This window comes from Corylus avellana, chromosome ca4, assembly GCF_901000735.1.
Source record: "Corylus avellana chromosome ca4, CavTom2PMs-1.0".
Lineage (NCBI taxonomy): Eukaryota > Viridiplantae > Streptophyta > Magnoliopsida > Fagales > Betulaceae > Corylus > Corylus avellana.
The window spans coordinates 33,721,417-33,743,081 of NC_081544.1; the positions used below are offsets into that span (position 1 = coordinate 33,721,417).

General features: G+C 37.4%; 3 protein-coding genes across 3 annotated transcripts; all 3 read right to left on the bottom strand.

Annotated features, from left to right (window-relative positions):
• Nucleotides 1-965: 965 nt before the first annotated feature.
• Nucleotides 966-3,688, bottom strand: LOC132178644 (uncharacterized). The gene is made up of 4 exons (XM_059591123.1): nt 2,553-3,688; nt 2,141-2,335; nt 1,955-2,046; nt 966-1,862 (listed from the first exon to the last, which is right to left on the bottom strand). The coding sequence occupies exons 1-4, from the start codon at nt 3,333-3,335 to the stop codon at nt 1,151-1,153; spliced, it is 1,782 nt and encodes a 593-aa protein (XP_059447106.1). The 5' UTR covers nt 3,336-3,688; the 3' UTR covers nt 966-1,150.
• A 1,778-nt stretch (nt 3,689-5,466) lies between these two features.
• Nucleotides 5,467-7,866, bottom strand: LOC132178919 (protein NUCLEAR FUSION DEFECTIVE 6, mitochondrial). Its single transcript, XM_059591503.1, has 3 exons — nt 7,637-7,866; nt 6,988-7,109; nt 5,467-5,814 (listed from the first exon to the last, which is right to left on the bottom strand). Exons 1-3 carry the CDS (start codon nt 7,786-7,788, stop codon nt 5,795-5,797), a joined length of 294 nt encoding a protein of 97 aa, XP_059447486.1. The 5' UTR covers nt 7,789-7,866; the 3' UTR covers nt 5,467-5,794.
• Nucleotides 7,867-13,814: 5,948 nt separating this feature from the next.
• Nucleotides 13,815-16,137, bottom strand: LOC132179215 (polygalacturonase 1 beta-like protein 3). The gene is made up of 2 exons (XM_059591885.1): nt 16,017-16,137; nt 13,815-15,903 (listed from the first exon to the last, which is right to left on the bottom strand). Exons 1-2 carry the CDS (start codon nt 16,077-16,079, stop codon nt 14,077-14,079), a joined length of 1,890 nt encoding a protein of 629 aa, XP_059447868.1. The 5' UTR covers nt 16,080-16,137; the 3' UTR covers nt 13,815-14,076.
• Between the last annotated feature and the right edge of the window lie 5,528 nt (nt 16,138-21,665).

Sequence of the window (21,665 nt, forward strand, 5' to 3'; positions counted from 1 at the left end):
TTAAGGTTTGTGAACTACTGTAACCAATTTGTTGCTGCAACTTGGAGTTGATTCACAACCATCTTCGTTATCTTTTCAAAAGAAAGGCTATTGTTTGTACATTATAGCTTTGGGGCTTTGTGGCAGTTTTATCCTCTATGTTAAAATCACCATGTATTTTGTGGTTCTGAATGCTTTTTTGCAGCTTATGCCCTTGAGAAAATAAATCCATAGAAAGAATTAGAAGTGCAGCAAAAATTTGGAATAAATCCTCAAAATCAAGCATGTGCCTCCCAACTAGTGTTTTTATAAAAAGCAATTTTTTTTTGGTAACGGAAAGTAAAAAAAAAAAAAAAATTATCATTGTGCACTTTCGAATTTTCTTCTTAATTTTGGTGGGATTTAGTATAGTCAATTTATATTTAAAAATAAAAAATGTACGTCTGATTGTTAATTATCAAGTCCCATCTTAAATATTTTTATAGTCTTATTTTATTCATTCCACGAGCTTAAATTTGATCTTCCTTCATTTGCAGTGAATCCAATCAAAATTTGTGACATATCTATTGAAAGAGCAACTTTGCAATCCATCACAAATATTTTGGCACTGATGGACTTACCTATTCTTAATTATGGGTTTTGGAATGGATTGAAAATCCATTTTATTAGGGTGCCCAAATAACACAAAAATTTATGCAGCTTAAAAGATGGGTGTTGCGTGATTCACTTGTCTCAAGAAGGTGAGTCCCACATTTTAGGATGCCTGGGGCAAGATAAAATGTTGCTAGGCTCTTTTGCCTCGTTGGATTATTCATAGGCGTTTCTGGAAGATATCATCATTTTATTTTCATGCTCAATGAACACATAGAATAGAACATATAGAACTTGTCTGGCTCAATGAACACATAGAATAGAACATATAGAACTTGTCTTGCTGCATCTTGGTCAACGTCAATGAAAATGCAAATTAGGCAACACATGCAGTATTGGTCAAAGGGAAATGAAAGAATATATCAATGAGACAATAATGCTTCAAGCCATACAAGCCTATCACATATGAGATTCGACAAATGCAACGGAATCTCCATATGGTTGGGACACAAACACTGCCAGAAGTTTCACATAAAAATAATTTGATACACTCTGCTTACATTCTATATGCTAGTGACTTTCAGGGATTCTTCATCTTGATCCTCAACTTCCGGGCTATCTGTGCTGCTTTGGGATGAACAGATCGCTTATTAGCGTCGCACTGCTCTACCTCCACCCAGTTAATAATTTTAAGTATGAGAGATTGAGGAACCTTTCGAGCATCCCCCTCTGCCACTCCTTTCATTTTCTTCATGCCTGTTTCCAAAGCCCTCTCCAGGAAGTCCATAAACCAGTTTCCAGCTTCTGTTTCAATCTGCTTCCCCAATTTGATTGTACTGGTTAGACTGCAAGAGGATGGTTTCTTGTTTTCATCATTCTCACCAACAGTTTCAAGCGGCAGTTTTCCAAGTGGGGTAGATGGTCCTTTTCTTTCCGAAAACGATTTTGGGTTGCTATTCGATCTCAGGAGTCTTCCCAGATTTGTCCTCTGCTCACCACCTCTTTCAGGAAAGGATGCAATGGATTTGTATAATGCATTTCTCCGTTTAGATAATGTTAGTTCTGAACTTCGGCTTTGGTCCATCGAGTTGGGTATGATTTCGTGCAGAATTGGGGACTCTTCTTCGGTGGGGCTATCTTTCTTTTTAGCCATTTCAGAGGCTGAAGTAGCTGCTTGAATGGAGACCATGTCTGTCACTGCTTGCACAATTTGATGATGAAATTCGAGAAACTGATCAAAACAGGCTGCTGGAGAGTCAGGTCTAGCTGATTTGCTCAAGTTTGAAAATGTCCTATAACCAATTAACCATGCATGTATATCAGCTGAATTGAAACTAATTAACCAACGCAAAATAACAGTAAAAGTTTATGGAAGGTATTATACTTGAGAGACCGAACTAATGTCTCAGTAGCTGAGGCATCTCTCAATGCTTGAAGGGCAATCTTCTGAGCTGTTTCTCGCTGCTGCACCGCATCCTGTAAAACATAAAAGTGAGAAAATGGAGCTGAAAAAATGAGTTAAAAAGCTACAAGAAATGCAGGACTTAGGGAAATTTTAGGGAAATTTCACCTTGCCCAATGTGCTAAGTTTTCCAGGTAAGTTCATGTGAATACTGGTGCTGATATCAGAAGTTGAATTACCGCACTCAGATTGTGATTGAGTAGTCATCTTAAAGTTGGAGTTCTGGGCATCTCCAGCCACATTGAGGGAAGCTGCCACTCTTGCACTCCGCGAACGTGGTGTAGGAGTCGAACTTTTCTTTTCCTGCAAGGAGAAAAGGCATTCTCACCAAACTGGTGTGGAAAGTTACCAATAGAGATGCATGTTTTGACTTTGGTCAGCAAAAGCCTGCAATTCTTTTGAAATATTGGGAAGTTGGAAAGGTGGCTTAAACAGAACAAACATTCCATGGAAAAACATAAATAGCCATGCAATGTTTCTTTATGAAGAATTAAATGGCAAAGAGGAACAATGTACCTACAGTGGAGTTGAAGGGACTTATTGGGATCTTAGGCTCTCTTTCGCAAACACTCCTGCTCCTTGTAAATTTGGACGCAGAAGAGGCTACACAGCTTTTCCTAAGCAATGCAGGGCTTTCTGCTTTGGTATCCATCATCTTCGCCAACAGCCCACCGCCAAAAGAACATCTAATACCCGCACCAGAATTTCCATCCTTCCCAACCCTCCCTCTTATCATCGGAGACATGGGAAAATTATTGTTCCCATTTTTCACAGAACTGCCACGCTCTTTCACCGGAGTACACTGATCGAAGTCCAAATTGACCGGCTTGCAAGCCAAGGGAGATGAAACTCCATCTGTCCCATTCGGTCCTGTTCCCCACGAACCCCTTCTGTTAGCTGAAGGCTTCGAACTGGACTTTGGCTCACCTTTCTCTCTAAGACCCATTAAAGGCTCCGGCGTGCCAAGAAATGGGTGCCGGCCTGGAAGTGGTTTCGCACCTTTAATGACAGGAACCGGAGATCCTGGTTCCAATCTATCGACGTAGATGAACTGGCCTAGCTGCATTTTATTGCTGAGAACAAAATCATTATGTTCAGAGGGAAGACTGACATAGATTGAGTGGGAAGAATCGGAAAGTTTGATGTAGAACCCGTGCTTCGGCCAGAGATTCTTCTCGTCAAGATCGGCTGGGACAATGTCTGTCACCTGCAAAAGCGAGTTCCGGTGCTCGCTAGTGGCTTTGACCCCTGTGTTCATTCCGTCGAGAAGCTTCAACAGAATTCCGGGTGCCAATGTTGCCATGGCCTTTGAGAGCCCAAGAATTACCTCAAGAATTGAATTCAGAGAAACTGAAGTGACCAAGAAACCCAAGAACCAATAATTCAGCTCTTGCAATTAATTTGACTGGAAATCAAATTGATCTTGCAATTCTATCGCATTAAATGAAATTTTCAGTGCAATAGGTGAAGACCAAAAAACCCAAAAGATTTTTCTGACAGATTGATGGACTCAAAAACGAATTGACTTCTTGGTTCTGAGTTTTTCGGAGTTTTCATCGCAGGGAAAGTTGCCGTTGGCAACGGTAAGTAGCTCGCAGAAAGAGCCAACTTTTTAAAATTTAGATTTTGGGAACGTTAGGCAACGGTCATATTTTGTTGGTGCGTCATGTCGTAATCATTTTGAATCACCAAATTGAATCTACCGGTTGCTCACTTGCTTTACTTGTGATTTTTAAATAATGGAGAGCCTTTTACCAGCGGGCAGCGGCTCTCAGATTAAAGGCGTACTAGAAGTCGTTTTGGGGATTTTCATTTTACTTTTGGTCTATTTCTGTTAAATAAAAGCTATAAAAAGATTCATTAAAAAAAAATTTAAAAAAAAAAAAAAAAAAAAACCTATAAAAGGATGACCTTTGATTGGATGGAAAAATTATCGGATGGAACAGGATCATTTAAAATGAAATGAATTGAAATTATGATTAATAATTTTTTACATGACGTGCCAACTTAACATAAAATTAGAGAGTTAAGATTTTATACAATCAAGTTTGAGTCATTTAAAGTCTATCCAAATTAAATTAAAATAAACATGTCAATCCCGAGTAAACTCGCTTAATACATGAGTGACCCATATAACTCATATAAATTAAATTATATATTTTTTTACAATTGAAAACAAAATCCTAAAAGGTTAAAATTCATATAAATTAAAATTCTTTTTTTCATTTAAATTAATATCCATGTCAAAACGGGTCAAATGAGTTGGTGTCTGAATGAACTCAACATTGTTTATTGAATGAGTTGTGCAAGTCGAGTCAACTCAATACAACTTGTTTGTTAAATGGGTTACTCGAGTCGGGTCAAGTCAACCCAACACAACCTGCTTATTAAACGGGCTATGCATGTCGTGTTGTGTCACTTGCCTACTTAAATAGGTTGTATTAAGATCGAAGAGTTTGACCCATTTAATTAAATAAGTTATGTTCGGGTTAACCCAAACGCCAACATGAATTGCCTGCATACTTGAAATGGAGCAAAAAATTCATTATACAGACAAGATTTATTTTTCTTGCATTGCATCTAATAGTATATAAAATGCAATGTTATTTTAACATAGTACCATTTTATTTAAGGTTTTAAATGAATCTAATTTGAATCATGAAACTTGGATCGAAGAGGATCCTGATCTTAGTCGAATTGGGTTTGCATTTTGACATCCCCATGCAGGATCTACATTAGTTTTTTTGTTAACTAAGTGACTAGTTTTTTAAACCAGGTTATTGTTAAAAAGAACCGAGGGAAGGGAAGATGTGACCTATAAGCTACAAGCCCACCCATGAAAAGAATACTGTAATTTCCAATGTACCTTAGGTACCTAGAAACCATCATTCATCATTCATTCTCCATTGTTAACTATACTCAACTACACCCTTGAATTAGTTGAGCTAGGTAGACCTAATTTTTAGTGTTGAAGTACTTATTTGCCATCGAGACCTATCTATTTAAATAAGTGATAAGCGAAAAGCCCGATATCTGCTCGGACAAGTGAGTCCATGAAAGCTTTCACTTGTCTTTTGTTGAGCGGCAGGCAACAAAATTGTTAAAAATCTCTATCCAAGAAATAGAAGCTATATCTATTATTTCTCATACCTTCCATATTTGATCCAAATCCCATTAGAACAGGAAAGGGAAATAGCAATCGGGCAGCAAGCAACAAAATTACTAGAAATCTCAATCTAAGAAATAGAGGCTACATGCCTATTATTTTTCATACCTTCCATATTTGATCCAAATCCTATTAGACGAAGAAAGGGGGAATCAAGGGAGCGATCAACATTGATCTAAATCCTATATGATTCATAAAATCGGTGAGAAATGTTCTTCACCAAAGTGATATCTGGTATCATCCACGGAGATATTAAGGGTTATCTATCTCATGGTACAAAATCATTTTTCATACATTCCATAGGAGGTGAATCCGAGATACAAGCATAAAAAAATGATTCACCAATTATGCCAAAAAAATGAACTTTAGCAAATTGTGGAGTTACTCATCAGGAGAGACCCATCTCTTTCCAAAAACTCTTATCGCAGTGAGAGTGGTGAAGGACACTATGATAACCTCAAAAACAAAGAGAAAGGGAACCCATCTCTTTCTAAGTTAAATATCAAGTTCAACCACATTAGAAACATGCAACGAAACAAAATCTGATGCTAACTTTTTGTCTGGCTGGTACCCAGAATAGGAACTCACCGGCCATGCTATAGTGTTGTTGCAAATCCTGCAATGAAACAATAAAATACAAGGTCAATGACTTAAAATGAAGGCAACTTGTGTCCTAATGAACAGACTAAGAAAACAAAGGCTCTAAAGACACGAGTGTTTGACATAGTTCTGAACCATCATTGCAATGGCAACTAACTTTAGAAATCGATAAAGGCAAACAGAAATCCAAAAAAAATGGGATGACAGGAGACATTAACTCAAGTTAAAATAGTTCATGCAGCCACAACTACACAATATGGTCTAAGGAGGCAATACTGTTTGACATGGTTCATATAATGCCTCTTCTTCCATCTTGAAAAGTTAGATACTAGAAGTTGCAAAGGAAATTGGAAATTAAATGCATGAAAAGGAGAGAGAGGAGAGGCATAAGAAGCTAAATTATGTCTTTTTCAGCAACAAATCCAATATTATGACATCGCATTTCCAGCTATACAGAACACAACAGCCTCCATATGTTTCTAGCCCTTGTTCTCCCACACCATCGCATCTCACATTACATGCTCATCCACTTGCTTTGGCAAAAGCATTTGTTTCAACACAAAATGTGTTATGAGATAAAAGGAATCTACACAAAGCACTTATTGTCCCCTCTCCCAAAGAAGGAACGCCATAATCCATCGATACCCACAAGCCAATTTCTAGGTTCTAAAAATTATGTAAGATGACTTGTAGCAAAATAGAAAGCATGAGAGGCCAAAATGTGTTTGATGATTAATTTCAAAGCCCTTCTCCAAAACATTCACTCGCATGGTAAAAAGAATTTCAGCTGTGTTAGAGAAGGCCCACTTTTTAGGTGAATTATCTTCCAGTTGAACCACTATAATCTAAGAAAGAAACATCCAACTGAACTCCTCACAAAATAGAGCAACAAAAGGGCCATACACTTCAAAGGTGAGAAATCAAAAAGGTCCACCCCCCACTTTCAAATCAATACTTCCTGGCATCCTCAAATGATCAACAGATCTGTCCAACATATCCTCCTTTTTTTGTCATGAAAACCACTATCATCCATATCAACAAGGTGTAATTACTTGGTATCAAATCAGCAGTCAGTTTGTGGACCATTTTCTACAAAGCAAATGGCCTTAAGTGATTACAAGTAGAGGTAAATGGATAGATGTTTGAGAGCACAACATGAAATGATACTGCAAAAGTGTAAAACCTATACCTTCAGATAGACACCCCCAGTTGTTATTTTGCACAGACAGCAACGAAGCGAACAAGGCAGAAGCAGTAACGCTGTGCAATGGCATCAAAGACTGCTGCACAGCAGTCAACTCCACAGGAAGCCTATAAAGCAACATTATAATTATTCTAAGGCTCACACTACAACATATTTAACATCACATAAAAAGGTACCCTAAATACGCTAACAGGTTCCATGGTTATCTAAATGAATGGTCACAAGACAAAGTTGAGACCCATGAATTGTATTGAATAATGTACCACGCAAAGAAGACTATATGTATCAAATGTAAATGCAGGAGAATTGGAAGGAGGGGCGGGAGTTGACCCAAAGTCTCACATAAACCCTAATGCGCCGTTTGGTTACTGAGAAAAAGAAGTAGAATAAATCAAACTGAAACATCATTTATCAAACTTTTATTGTTTGGGACATACCCACAAGCTTAAAACTTGGCCAGGTTTCTTCGTCAATCTTCCAAATAAAGAAAAGAAATAAGAACACAAGACAACAGATCCTCATTCCCTTACTTTTTCCACAGTTTTCTCAGCAACCAAACAGAGTGAAGTTTTTCTCTTTCAATTTACTTTTGAAAGAACTATCAACTGGGTACGGAAAATGATAAAAGCGTAACCTGGAGAACATGCGCTTCTGAACAGAGAACCGGCCATTCAACTTGGAAGCTTTCGAAGCGAAAGGTGATGGAGTAGATGCCGTACGGCTCAGTAGGGTTTTTGCAGAAGCTAAAAAGCTTTGAAGGGTTCGTCTCGTACAGTTGGCCGCCATAGCTATTCTTCTCTGCTCTACACGAAGCCGCTCTCAGCCTCGCTGCTCGCCTGCTTGGAAAGAAAGGGGTTGTTTATGGGCTGGGTTCCAAAACATATGGGCTTCATTGTAGGCCGGCATTTGGACCTGAGTTCACTATTGGGCCTATTGTCGGCCTCATGGTCAGCAATTGAATGGGGCAAACATTGGAAAGCACAATCTAGGGCTTCCTATTTGGTGAGGTTAGTGGGATTACTGGGCCTTAAGAAAATTGTATGAGCAAATTCACACGAAAAAAGAGATTGCCAATTAGGACTTTTTTCAATGATGGGTATGATTGGCATGATGCAACTGAAAAGCTCCTACTCTTTCATGTATTTCACAAAATTACGGATTCAAATCTCGTGCAATAAAACTGCCTAGTACACGGTGTAACGAACAACTTCATGTGAGAAAACACTCGGGCAGGCATTTAAGTAACTCGAGCTGTCGAGATATTTGCCCGAAACAGATATTTGCCCCCGATCCCCATCCCAAAATTTCTAGTTAAGAGCTATCTATGAACACATTTTTAATGCCATTTTGGGAATTGATTGCAAGCAGGTCTGATGGGCACCAGCCCGAATCACATGTTTGTCCCGTCACATTCTAATGGGATGAGTAATGAGTTCAAGTGAAAAAAATGTTTGCCACATTTAATAACGATACATGAATAGACCACTAGGATAAGAGAAGATGGAGCACTTTGGCTGGATATCATGGCCATTGATATGATCTATGAGCATGAGCTTCATTTGGGACATGGACATAGACAGGTCACATTTACTGTCGTTGATGTAGAAAAAAATGTCATGAAATGTGAGGGTTACACCCTCGCTACTTGGACAAGGACAGCACATGGTAAACTGCTTTTGCCATTAGAAAAGGCCTGTAATAATTGTATGATGCATGATTTTTGACCACATTAGGCCTTGAAATTTCAAACACCAATCAGGAGAGCATGATCCGGCACAGGCAGGCGCCACAACTGGTGGAGAAAAGTTGGAAGCCACCCAGTGACACCAAAGGGTAGGTTGGCTTTTGTCAACAGAGAGACGGCACAATTTCTGCAATATTTTTCATGTTTGGACATCATTCATTCTAGCTTCTTCTTTTTTTGACAACTTAAACAGTATTTTGATGCCAATTGCACAACATTTATGGGAGTCTGTAGCACTTGCATCAATTCTGTACTGGGAATTACTTTTCTACCAACAACTTTGAAAATCCATACTCTTCTACAGCAGCTAGATGAGCTCAACTGATTCCCAAGCTTTAGCATTGTTGCAGATATTCCTCATCCCAGAATTGTACGCTGCAAGTGCTGCCCCAACAGGAGTTGCATTTGTTGACCCTCTTTCTCATATATGAGCATCCGATGTAACCAAAAGTAATGTGGAAAAAGAAAAAAAAGATATATAATTTCTGGTCATTTTCAGGGAGACCCACACTTTGGATAATATAGAATTGTTGGGACACTAATCAAGTATTATATTAACCACTCCTGTTTGTGATATTGTTTTTTTAATGTGGGACTCAATCTGTTTTCATGGGGTTTTTATTTCATGGTCTTGAATTTGGTTTACCAAGATACAACTTCAAAACAACTCAATCAAACAAAAGAAAATGCGACAACATCTGGATTGCTATTATTACCAGGAGTGGAGAACAGACAAAAAAAATAAAAGCAAATGGCAAAATTATTGCCATTGTACGAATTTTCACTCCATATTTATAGGATCCAACAAAAGGTTGGGGCCTGACTGCAATATATTTGTCTTGGCTTATGCTATGCCTCGAGAAAGGATTTGCAGAGCTTCCCTTTTTATGGGACCTTTTTTTTATGGCTCCCTAGCTAGCTACCATAGTTATGGCAAAGGGTGGTCTTGCTGAGATAGTTCACAGCCTTAGTTGGTTGAAAGAACTCTCTCCAAGCCTTTGTTTGGATAAATGAAAGAGCATTGATACGAGTAACATATGGAAACAACCAAACTCTTTTGTTGTTGTTTTTTTTTTTAATTAAAAAAGGTAGGCCGGAGAAACTAATTGTAACTATCTTACTTGGGCGTGACTATTGTAGCACCTATCTGCTGGGAGCTGATGGGAACCGCAGGCGCTCCTTTAAGTCCGACTGAGTCATAGCCTGACCCAGCCCCACCAAGGTATTAATAAAAATCAAAGTGACTAATACTAATCAGGCATATGTGGAGATTCTCCATTGTTGGAGCAAAAGGTGGCTAACCAAACTCTTTTGTTGTTACTTTGTCTTATGATTGGATTTGAAAAGTATTAAATTGTATATTGGGCACATCGTGCTGCGGTTTCTGACGAGCCTGGCTTAAGGGTTGAATTATATATAATAGTACTAATTACTAAACCAGCAAAAACCAAAAAAGAAAAGATAAAAAAAAATATATATATATATATATATATATATATATATTTGCTGGTCTTGAGAGTAGGGCCTTGACACCAAACAAATCCTTGTGGGTTGCAAACAGAGGGTATATATGCATCTTTTGACTATTTCTTCAATCCACTACAAACAAACCATTAAGTAGCTGGTACATACTGGAATGTCTTAGCATTTGCAGATTTTTGGTATTCAATCCTGAAATTCACAACTTGCTCAATAGCATCAATATGATGTACCAGATATCTACTCGGCTAGTCCAGGTCAAGATTGCGGATCTAGGAGTTCACCAGTCTGGCCGGATTGATCAGGCTAGTCGCCGTCCCGATTGGGTCAAGGAAGCCAACCCATTAATTGCATAACAAATGTAAGGAGTGAAAACATAGAATGGTCGTGTTAAAATATTAATTAAATTATTAAATTTATTATTTTTTATAAAATTAAACTTTTAAGATAAATAATAATTTAACCAATTGCTTCAACTCCGGTCTTGTCTCACCAACAACTTTTCAATGAATGGTAGTGCGGCTTCATACTTTGTTAGAGTCGTACCCCATAAACAATTAATACCTAGCCAAAGTTGCATTCCACGAGGGGGGGCCTCTGCGTAAGGGGAAGATATGCCATCATTTCAGGTACAATCATTTTTCCTATAATTGTCCTAGCTCTCTTAACTTGATCCTTCATCCTTGCTAACTTATTCATCGGATATTTTCTCTACTACTAATATCCCCAACAAGTCTTCAACGGATCTTACACCTTATAACTATGTATAAGTTCTTGACGCTTATATATATATATATATATATATATATATAGGATTCTATATGAGACAAAGATGACTGTTCTAAATGTTATTGGAGATGAATGATCAGGTCTCTTTAATGGATGTGGATCCTCTCTAATCTATTTTAGACCGAAGAATATTCAGTTAATGATCAGAATTCATCCACCCCAGTTGGGATTGGGTAGCCGGCCATTGAGGGTGGTTTGACCACCTTCAAGGGCCAAATCAAAAAAATAAAATAAAAAAATAAAAAAAATTTGCCCTTGAAGGTGACCGATCTACCCCTTAATTTTTTATTATTTTTTTTTAAATTTTTTTATTATTTTTAAAATATATATAATATATTTTATTTTATTTTATGGGACTGTTCCATTTATGAGTTCAAGATCTTTATAGAAAGATTATGATCATTAACTAAATATTCTCCGATTTAAAATATACAGAACCAGGGCAATTAATCAATGTATTATAAAAGTTTTACATGAGACAGTTGAAACAGTAAAGATTTTCATTCATTGCTGAGATCTTGCTCCCTTGTAGTGCGACAAATGTCACTCAGTGAAAGGGAAACTATATTTTTTTTCCTATTATCAACACTAAAATATGGTAATAATTATAATTGAGGTTCTTTATTGTTTGCAGACCACAATTAAAAGGCACAGCAGGAGAAATGGGAAAAGGATCAGGTTCTTCTGTTGCTCTCTCATTGAAGGCGAACCACAGCAGGCTATTATTAAGGGCTGGACCCAATGACCAAGCAGAGTACTAAAGTTGTTGTAGTGCATGAAGAAGAAGAAGAAAAAAAATGTATTGAAGTAGTTGGTGGTTGCCTTGGATCTTCCACCATTATTATTTTTACGATAGGAGAAATGCTAAACAACCCAACATTTTTTTTTCAAATTTTCTTTTTGCAAATGATTTGGTCTGTTCAAGAAATAAATAGGTTTAGGGTACGTTTGAGATTGCGATTTCACAAAAATAATCTGCGTTTTTAAAAGATATTACAAAACATAAGGCATCTGGCATTGCGATTTAAAAAAAGGAAAAAAATCTGCGATTTCAATAAGCAGACTAGGAGGTGCTTATTTGAAAAAGTGCAAATTTAAACCAAAATCATGAATTTGCATAACAAATATTTAATAAAAAAGTATTTTTTAACATGTTTTACTAAATGCCTTTGCGATTTTAAAAAGTAACGAGCTATTTTTAAAATCACACTTGTTGAAACCGCAATTCTAAACGTACCCTAAGATTTTTTTTTTTTTTTTATCTTTTTATTTTTCTTAAATGAACGTAGGATCCAAATTATTTGGGAGAGAAAATTAAAAAAAAAAAAAAAAAAAGTGTTGGGTTCTTTACCATTTCTCTTACAATAGATTGAGGTTGCACTCCATAATACATTAATACTATGGATCCTGATCTCTGGAATTTTTTGTCTGAATTTCTTAAAATTCGGGCAGATTTTTTAGCAGCTCAAATGTAAGAGCCACCTGCTTGGCACACAAGACATGCACCACTGACCACACCCTTTTCTTTATTTTTTTTGCTGGAATTTTTTAAAATTCAAGAGAGATAAAGTGATTCAAAATGTACGTGTGCACATGTCATAATTGAAATTAAAACTATAAACCAAATAGAAGTCCCCCCCCCCTCCCCCCTTTTCCTTTCACTTTTCATTGCTGTAAACCAACTTTCTAGAGGGTCAAAAGGATGATGAGGTTTTAAATTAATAGCATAAAGCAACGTTTATTTAATCATGGTGATCAGTAAACTAGTCGCCACTCCACTTGCTCTAAGAATTTCATTGTCATAAAGTATAATAATTCATTTTAAATCAGACATCAGTCATATAATCAACCAAAAAATAAGACAAGATATGAAATGACCTTCTACCTAAATTACTGAAAAGCTCAATTAGAATATAGGATGATTATACATAACAAATCACATTAAACTATAACCCTTGCCCAAGATAGAGTGTAATGAAGGGATCGAAATAAAGCGGATCAAGATTTTCAACAATTTATTATCTAAATAAGTTTTAGACAACAATTATCAAAGACTTTATATGGGATGCACGAGTTGGTGGCTAAATAGAAAATTGTTGAAGCTGATGTGCCTTCCCTAGTTAGTAGAATCATTTTTCCTTACATTTCACTTTCAGTGCTCCTTTCTATGAAGTCCAAGGTTGCAGTCCCCATTAGCTGCACTTAGCCAAGCTGGAAAATGGTGTTAAGAAAATATGATTATTTAAGTCTATCCAAGCAACTATCAAGTCCCAATAATCATGAAAGTAGGGCCATTTTGATGGGATAACCCCCCCTTTTGTTTCTATATTTCTTCCCATTATCTTTTACACCTCTAGAATAAACCCTACTTTTTAAGGTGCCCTTGAAACAAAGGGTGAATTTAGAAGAAGAGAAGATATCTGAATTTCACAAGCAATTTGAACATAAGCATTAAACAAATACGGCCATTCCCAACAACAGCTGTCCCATTCCCATAGCCTTCCCCATACAATACAAAAGCACATCTTGGAGGGTCATTGGACCACCTCATCCTTACTCACATGATTTTGTTTACATGTCCAACCATCAATCCTTTGCTACTTTCTTTAGTTGGTGTTCAAATATTCTCCACACTTTGAATCTCATCCTATATATATATATATTTATTTTTTTTCTTTTCTTTTCCATTCAAAAAGAAATTTAAACGTATATATCATGATAAGTGTCACGTAGACTGTCTGAAGTTGTAAATAGACGTAGCAAAAGCAATACAAAGAAATAAAGTGCAAAAGAAATCAACAGGAAAAGCTAAAAACTTCTTTTTTTTTCATTTTCCTTCCAGTTATTTGGGTAGATTTAATAACATTTACCAAAACTCAAATTATATATAGCACCTTCCAAATGTAAAGTAAACCATAACTTGCTTTTCCTGTCAAAGCTAAAAATTCTTAACTTAATAGGGACTTCAAATTAATCAACAGGGTGTGTAGCCGGCATCTAAGCTTTCTTAGCGACCGGGTAACCCAATATATTAAAGCAATAATATAGCTTAAGCTAAGCACTTAATCGGCGAGTGTCCAGGTCATATCATTCTCGAAAATCCAGTGGCAAACCTCGATCCGCCCCGGACCCGAACCCAAAGCCAAGAAAGCTCCATGACCCTGGCTCCAAGACGACGTGTCCAAGTGACAGATGGCAACACCGTGATTAATCTTGGCCTTAGAACTCGGGTCCAGTATATCCGCTTCGTAGACCCGAACCTTCGGGACCGAATGGCAATAGTAGAGCAGGTAGGGGAACAAGCTCTGATGACAAGACACAGACTGCGTCACTTTTCCACCGTTGATCCCTTTGACCGATCCGACCATTATGTTCTTCTTTGACCCGCTCACGTTCTCGGTTGATCGAACGACGACGTTGCGGCCAAGGACTGAGGTTGCAAAGTCGATCATGTCCTCCGCCGACCCGACGCACCGCTTGGTCTCGCCCTGGGTAGGAGCCCTCTCGCAGTCGCTGAGCGACTCCAGCATCATACTCTCCATGCTAGAATTATCACGCGCGTGGAAGATCCTCTTCATCTCAGAGATCTTGGAGGTTGAGAACGGTAATTTGGACGAGATGGACCGGGGCAAAAACGACCTTTTGGGCATTTTATCTCTAATGTCCGGCATTGGCATTACCTTCCCCTTCTTCAGCATCGACTCCCGAAAGAATTTGCCCGGCTCCACCCACCTTTTTACCAAACTGCCACTGACCTGCATTGTAGTGCTCTTCTCCGAGCTCACATTGGTGTACCTAGAGAATGTGATACCCTTTTTCGAGTAGTCCTTAAAAGTAGTGTTCACGCCGTAGATCTTGAATCCGGCGGTCTGGCCCCGGGAGCCCTGGCCGTACCCAGTGAACTTGTCTGTACCGATATTGAAGGATTTACCGTAATTGGCGAAATTGACCTTGGCCCCGTTCGAGTTCTTAGCGTAGCTCTGGAACGAGTCGTCACCCACATTGGCGTTCTCTCTGTAATTCGCGAAGCTATCAACGGCACTGTTTCCTCCGTCCCCATAGCTCCTGAAGTTGTTCTGGGGATTGTTCTGGTCCTTCCCGTAATTCGTGAACGTGTCGTTCGCGCCATTTGACGTTTGGCCGTAGGCCGCGAAGTCCGACCCGACGACATTCGCACCCGTCCCGTAGTTGTTGAACTCGTTCGGAGCCCCATTGCCGTTCTTCCCATAGTTGCTGAATCTCTGGTCACCGGCGTTAGCGTTCTCGCTGTAGGTCGAGAACGTGTGGTCATGGCCATTGGAATCGTCAGAGTAGGAAGTGAACCGGAGATTGGGGACGTTCACATCGCCGGCGTACTTGGAGAACATGCCGGAGCCGCCGGTAGCCCCGGTGGCGTAGGTGTTGAAGCTCTGGTCCACCACGTTGCCATTGGGGGCGTAACTGACGAAATTGTCCTTGTGGCCCGTCGAGTCTCGGCTGTACCGGCGAAACGAGTCGACGGGGATGTTCTCGTCGCCCGAGTATTTCTGGAACGAGTCGGTCCCGCCGAGCCGATCCGTGCCGTAATTGGTGAAGTTCCGGTCCGAGTACCCTGCAAAGTTGGAGTCCTTCTCGTGCTTCTCCAGACTCGGCGATAAATCGGAGAAGCAGAGCAGGTTCGCCGAGGCGCAGAACGCCGGCAAGTGCGAGGACAGATCGCTCTGCGCCGCGAGCTTGGCGAAACTCGCCGAGTCCACCGCACTCAGAGGGGATGCCTTGGATAGCAGAAATGCTGGCTTGGGCTGACTATTTCGGATCTCTTTGTTCCAATACCGAACCAGATACGCTCTCGGGGTAAATGGGTTTTCTCCGGCGAAAGAACCGCCGTCTCCGGCGGAGGCGAACCCAACCTGCATTGACAGAAAATGAAAACACGAGTGAGACAGTGAGGCAGTGCCAGAAACAACAAAGTTGGAGAACAAAAGAGAATGTGAACCACAGTAGTGAGACTCAGAGTGCTTACAGTGAGAGATGAGAAAAAGATAAAGAGGAGCAGAGGAGTCATGGGGCTGAGTTTTTTGTGCATTTTTTTTTTTTTTTTTTTTTCTAGAGGAAGAGAAGGGAGTGACTCGTGAGAATGTTGGTGGATTTGTTGGGTTGTAGTAGGCAGAAATTTATATTGGTGTGCAGAGAGAGAGAGAGAGAGAGAGAGTGCTTGTGTGTGTATATGCGTGTGCGCGTGATTTGAAGGGGTTTTGGGGGTTCTGATCCTGCATTTGTGAACTGTACCTGCAAAGATATCTAGCTTTAAAAGCTAATTAATAATTATCCTTCACTATTAATTGGAGCGTTAATGTTAATTAAAATAACCCCAATAACAAAAACTAGTGTTATTTGTGTGTGTTTTAATTTTGACTTGGGTCAAGTAATTTTTAAACCTAACAATATATATTAAACTATTAACAATTTTTTAAGGAAAAAATTTGGAAAATTAAGTGAGGCAGCTGGCAGCCCCCCGGCCAACACGGCAACACCTACCTCCGTCCCTGTTTTTCAAGCACCTTTTTCTATACCTCCTTATTCATATGTAAACACAAAATATTGATAATGGGTTTATAAACAAAAAAGTACATGGTAAAAAAAAAATGCATAAAAAAAGGGAGAAAAATAAATATAAGAATCAAAAGAAAGAGAATAAAATATAAAAGAAAGATGTGGTAATTTTATATTCAACCAGTCAAAAATATACCATCACAATGATAACGACAGTAATAAAACCATTTGATATAGGGAAAGAAGAGAAGAGGGCTAGTTTTTAGACTCCAAACAAGTACTCGTGGCCTTACAGGATTCACATTCGACTAGTCACATGTTGTTTTGATTAGTTAATATATATATATTTTTGAGGCTAAAGTCATTTTTCCATTTAATATTTTTTTCTTTTTCAAAGTACTTACATTCCAAATTTCAAAGTTACGTAGATGTTTTGTCTTATGTTTTTTAAGTTTTAACTTCTAATAAAATATGCAGATTACTTTGGAATTTGGAATGCAAGTAATTAGAAAATGGAAAAACGAAAGGGTAAAGATAAAATAGAAAGTGGAATGTAGTACTCTGAAAAAATTGGTAACTAAAAAAAGGAAGTAATTTTTAAACTAAAATGAAAAGTAAAAAATTCTAAGCATAATGTGAAGGATACCCAAAAGGAAAACATGCAACATGCATTACTAAAAAGTATCACTGCCTATGTATAGCAACACATTGGCTTGGTTTGTTCTTTTGTTTTGTCTTATGTTTTTTTTATTTTCAAAATAATAATATTAACAAAAATACTCTTCAAAATACAAAAGCAAATTTTATTTTTATGTCACATCAAAACACTATTTTAAGCCAAACACAAAAAATACTTATAAAATACATTAACAAACAGAGCGAAAGATTATTATCATCATTGGACTAAGCACACAAAGTTTATGAAGTTTATCTATGCCTTAATATGGGCCTAAGGATGAGATAAATCTCACAAAGCATGGCAAAATAACAACAAGAGCTGGCTGCTGCATTCTGTCACTTGTGGTTTGGGTCAAATTCGAGTGTGATTAAAACAATTCCATCTCACATGTTTTGTATTTTTTATCAACTTAAACTAGTGCAACGACTTCCGAGCTAGCGTGCTCGGCCTTTGCTTGTTTCTTGTGCAAACCTTAATTATTTAATTAAGATTTGGCTCTCTTCAAGACTAAAGAAATGAATCAAAAAAAGAGGGGGTCTTGGGTTATGCGACCCAAACCAACTAAGGGGTAAGATTAAGTTTGAATTGTGTATTTGTAATTTATTTTTTATTTTAATTAAATAATTTACATGTGGGTGTTAGTTTTTCAACTCGCTATTAAAATTATAATTAAACTATCAAACCATTTAATGACAGCTCAAATTCAATTCAAAAACCATAAGAGAAATCAATTATATTGTTTGAAGAGATTGGAATTACTCAAGGTGAAAAATATAGTAGCATTTCATTTATCCTGAAACTAATAACATTGACCCCACCATTGAAAGTTTTGATAATAATTAATCCCCAAAACAGTTAATGCCACGTGGACAGCGCTAAATTACTTGGTAGAGTCTAAAAGGCTGCAAATTGAGCTCTGACTCTTTTGGTTAAAGGAGTTTGGGAAAATGGGTGGAGCGTCGATGAGTCCAAAGGCGTCCACTGATGGGAGCAGCCAGCAGGATTCTCTTAAAGCCGCGTTTAGCACACGTGGCTCTTTCTCGTTGGCCAGACGTCATTTTTAAAAGAGATTTCCACGCGTTTAGCCGCTAAAGTTTTTGTTTTGTAATTTAGAATCTTTTCGTGATCCCTCTTTCCACCCGGCATTATTACAAAGAGTGACATGGAAACATAATCTCCATCACCGAGGGCTGCGACAAGGCTCGTGAGAATGGCATGTTCTGTAATTCTATGAGGGATTTCTAATTATTTTTCCTTCATGTAGGAACATTATTTCCTGTTCACTTTGGTTGCATTGTAGTGCCAAAGAATAAGGCCAAACATATGATGTTACTCTACACCGATATAAATCAAGACTAGTGATAAGAGTAGTTTTATATCAATCGAAAGTGCCTATAATAGAGTTTGTCGATGTGAGTTGACGGGAACGATACTAATGCTTAAAAGTCAATATGTATCTAAAAAATTGATTTGAAATAGAAATAAGAAAGAGTTTTGGGTGGAGACGTCAGAATCTCATTTACTTGGTTTTTTATTGTCTTTTATAATGATTTGTAATCAATTGCTTACCGCCGGTTATTTTACAATGATGGCCTTCGGAATGGCTAGCTTATCCCACATTCCCTCCTCTTCCCACCGTGGCCAACGCTTGCGATTCAGAGCTCACAAGGCGTTTGAAAAATTGCTTGGACGGCGTGAGAATGGCGTGTGGGAGAATCTTGTGCACCAATAATTTGGCAAGCTCGGACAAGTGGGTTAAAGGTATTGCTTAATAATGGTTGTCAAAACACTTTAATGTTTTTAAAACGAGAAATACATTATCAAAACATTAAAAAACAATTCAAAATGCTAATAACTTTTTAAATGTGAATTCCACTAAAGAAACATTTCTCACGATTATATTACATTAAAACATTTTTTAAATCAATGCCAAAAAGCATTTTTCAAGATCATTATAAACATACTAGTGAGGTATTGCAAATGAAACTTTACATGCGTAAATTAACATAAAAGGCTCAATAACTCATTGCAATCAAAAGAAGTATTAATTTGCATTAAAATATAGCAATAATGCAAGTCAAGGCAAATAAAAACTTGGAGTAAATAAGCCTAAAATTAATTTTAGGTTTATTTTGTTTGAAACTGAGAGGATCTTTAACGTTATTCGAATTTGATATGAAATAAATATAAAATTAATAGATTATCGTTAAAAGTTTTGACGTGTATAATTTTATATTAATATTATAATAAAACCAAAATCCTAGCATATATATACAAATTAGTGAATTACTACCCTAAAACAAATGCATGCACGTGAACTCTAAATGGTTTATAGTCACTGGATTAAAGTGGAACACACACGTGGCAGAACATGTGTACTAGTGGCCAAAAAGGCAGAGAGTTGGCTCAAAAACTTTTATCCGTAGGATTTAGGCCAAATCAGAGTTGACACGATGGCCCCAATACATCGTTATTGAACGTGACATTATTAGTCTGGGTGGGTTGGGATATAAGACGACATTTATTGAGTTACATCACAATTCACGGCCTATATTATTATCCCTTGAATACTTTACGCAAAAAGCTGTGTCTTTGATCCAAAACAATACACCTTTCTCAAATAAATACAAGAGAACCCGTATAAGACCCATCTGCTCAATTTAGACAATAATTATAAGAGAACTCATATTACACAAATTATTAGCAATTTGAACAACAATTATTGCATGATTCGTTTTCCCCTGAAACGGGTTGGCGTTCACTACAATGCAAAATAAAAAGGACAATTCAAGAAAGAATGTACTATATAGATTGGAGTATAAATCAAGTTCTCCAAATGGGTGGTCAGATTCTACTAGAGTGCACCACAAAACGTAACTTGGGCATGAGGAAAAATAGGTCAGTAGGTTACAATTATTATGCAAGTACGTTATAGCTATGTTCAAGTTCTATGTGCCGAAAGCAATCCCTCAACCAGATATGTATAGGCGTGACACAACTGCATCAATGTGATATGTATGGCCATCAATGCTTTGATGGACAGCAGTACAAATATTAAATACCTTAATACCCATCAAAAATAACTACTTGCCTATGTTTATTGGACACAAATTTTTAGGAAATTTTTTTCCACCCACTATAATAAATGCTAATAATCATCTAACATATTTGAATTCCTTAAAAATTAATGTTTTGGTTCCGGTCAATCGAAATGTAATAAATGACTTTATGAATGTTGTAGAAAACATGCATTTCTCTAATATTACACGACACTTGATATTTATTAGAACTGGTTTCTGTCCTTTTCTATTCAACCTTTTATTTTATTTTTAGGGTTTAAGCTTCAACATTGACATGTTAATGCTCTTTCCAAACCTTGGAGGTCTCTAAACGTCTTTCTTCCTCCAAATATTTCTAATTGGATGATCTAACAAAAACAGAATGAAATTGGAGAAGGCAAAATCAAAGACAATTTCGATCTCTCTATCTATCGGATGTTGATGCAGATTTTTCACTCTCAGATTGAGAGATGGGGGCACGCACCTCCAAAAACACAGGGAGAGGCCATCGGAGTGATGTCAGCATGGAGATGGCAGTAAGATATTTTCTCTAAAATAATATCTATGAAGAGCTTTTTTTTTTTTTTTTTTTTTTAAGGATATTCTAATATCATATCTTTCATTTAATAACGATCTTAAAAAAAAAAAAAAAAAAATCTAGATGGGTAATTTCATCATTAAATGACATTATCTTTTAAACTATCAATTACGACAATTTACTCTCAAAATTAACAAAACAATGATAGTGTACCCTCCCCAATGCTAGCAAAATGACGAAATTACCTATCTAAAATTTTCAATAAGACAAAAATAACCTTAAAATTTGAAAGAAAAAAAAATTAATATTTTGGTTTTTATTTCAGTGAGGGTAATTTCGTCATTTTGTTAAAATTGTTGGTACATTGTCATTGTTTTGGTAGTTTGAAGGGTAAATTGTCGCAATTGATAGTTTGAAGGGTAAATTATTATTGTGGTGATAATTCGGGTGGGTTAAGTGAATTTTACCCTAATTAAAAAACATGGCTTTAAACAGGAAATTTTACTTTTCATTCTGCAAATACTTTTTTTCAATATTTTGTCCTCCAGCATTGATATCTCACTATGGATGCAGCCTTCATATGGGGGGGGGCGCTACCGTGATAGCTCGTTGTCGGCTAAGAAACCCGTATACTGGTTTTTGGTGGTTTACCTAACTAATTTGTCTGTGTCTTCTCTGCACTCACAATGCTAATTAAATACCATATCTTCACATTTATGCCTTATTTGGTCACGGGGATTAATGAAACAATAGCCTACAACAGCTTATGCCCATTAAATCCTGGGAAGCTTGGATCCATGGTAATTCAATTCCGACAGTAAATATGAGGGAGAGTTTTTACGG

Coding starts and splice junctions, on each gene's coding strand:
- LOC132179215 (XM_059591885.1), bottom strand. CDS start 16,079: ATGCACAAAAAACTCAGCCCCATGACTCCTCTGCTCCTCTTTATCTTT. Junction 15,904..16,016: donor TCTTTTTCTCATCTCTCACT/GTAAGCACTCTG, acceptor CTGTCAATGCAG/GTTGGGTTCGCCTCCGCCGG.
- LOC132178919 (XM_059591503.1), bottom strand. CDS start 7,788: ATGGCGGCCAACTGTACGAGACGAACCCTTCAAAGCTTTTTAGCTTCT. Junction 7,110..7,636: donor CAGAAGCGCATGTTCTCCAG/GTTACGCTTTTA, acceptor GTTGCTTTATAG/GCTTCCTGTGGAGTTGACTG. Junction 5,815..6,987: donor CTGGGGGTGTCTATCTGAAG/GTATAGGTTTTA, acceptor GTTTCATTGCAG/GATTTGCAACAACACTATAG.
- LOC132178644 (XM_059591123.1), bottom strand. CDS start 3,335: ATGGCAACATTGGCACCCGGAATTCTGTTGAAGCTTCTCGACGGAATG. Junction 2,336..2,552: donor TAAGTCCCTTCAACTCCACT/GTAGGTACATTG, acceptor TTCTCCTTGCAG/GAAAAGAAAAGTTCGACTCC. Junction 1,863..1,954: donor ACATTAGTTCGGTCTCTCAA/GTATAATACCTT, acceptor AATTGGTTATAG/GACATTTTCAAACTTGAGCA.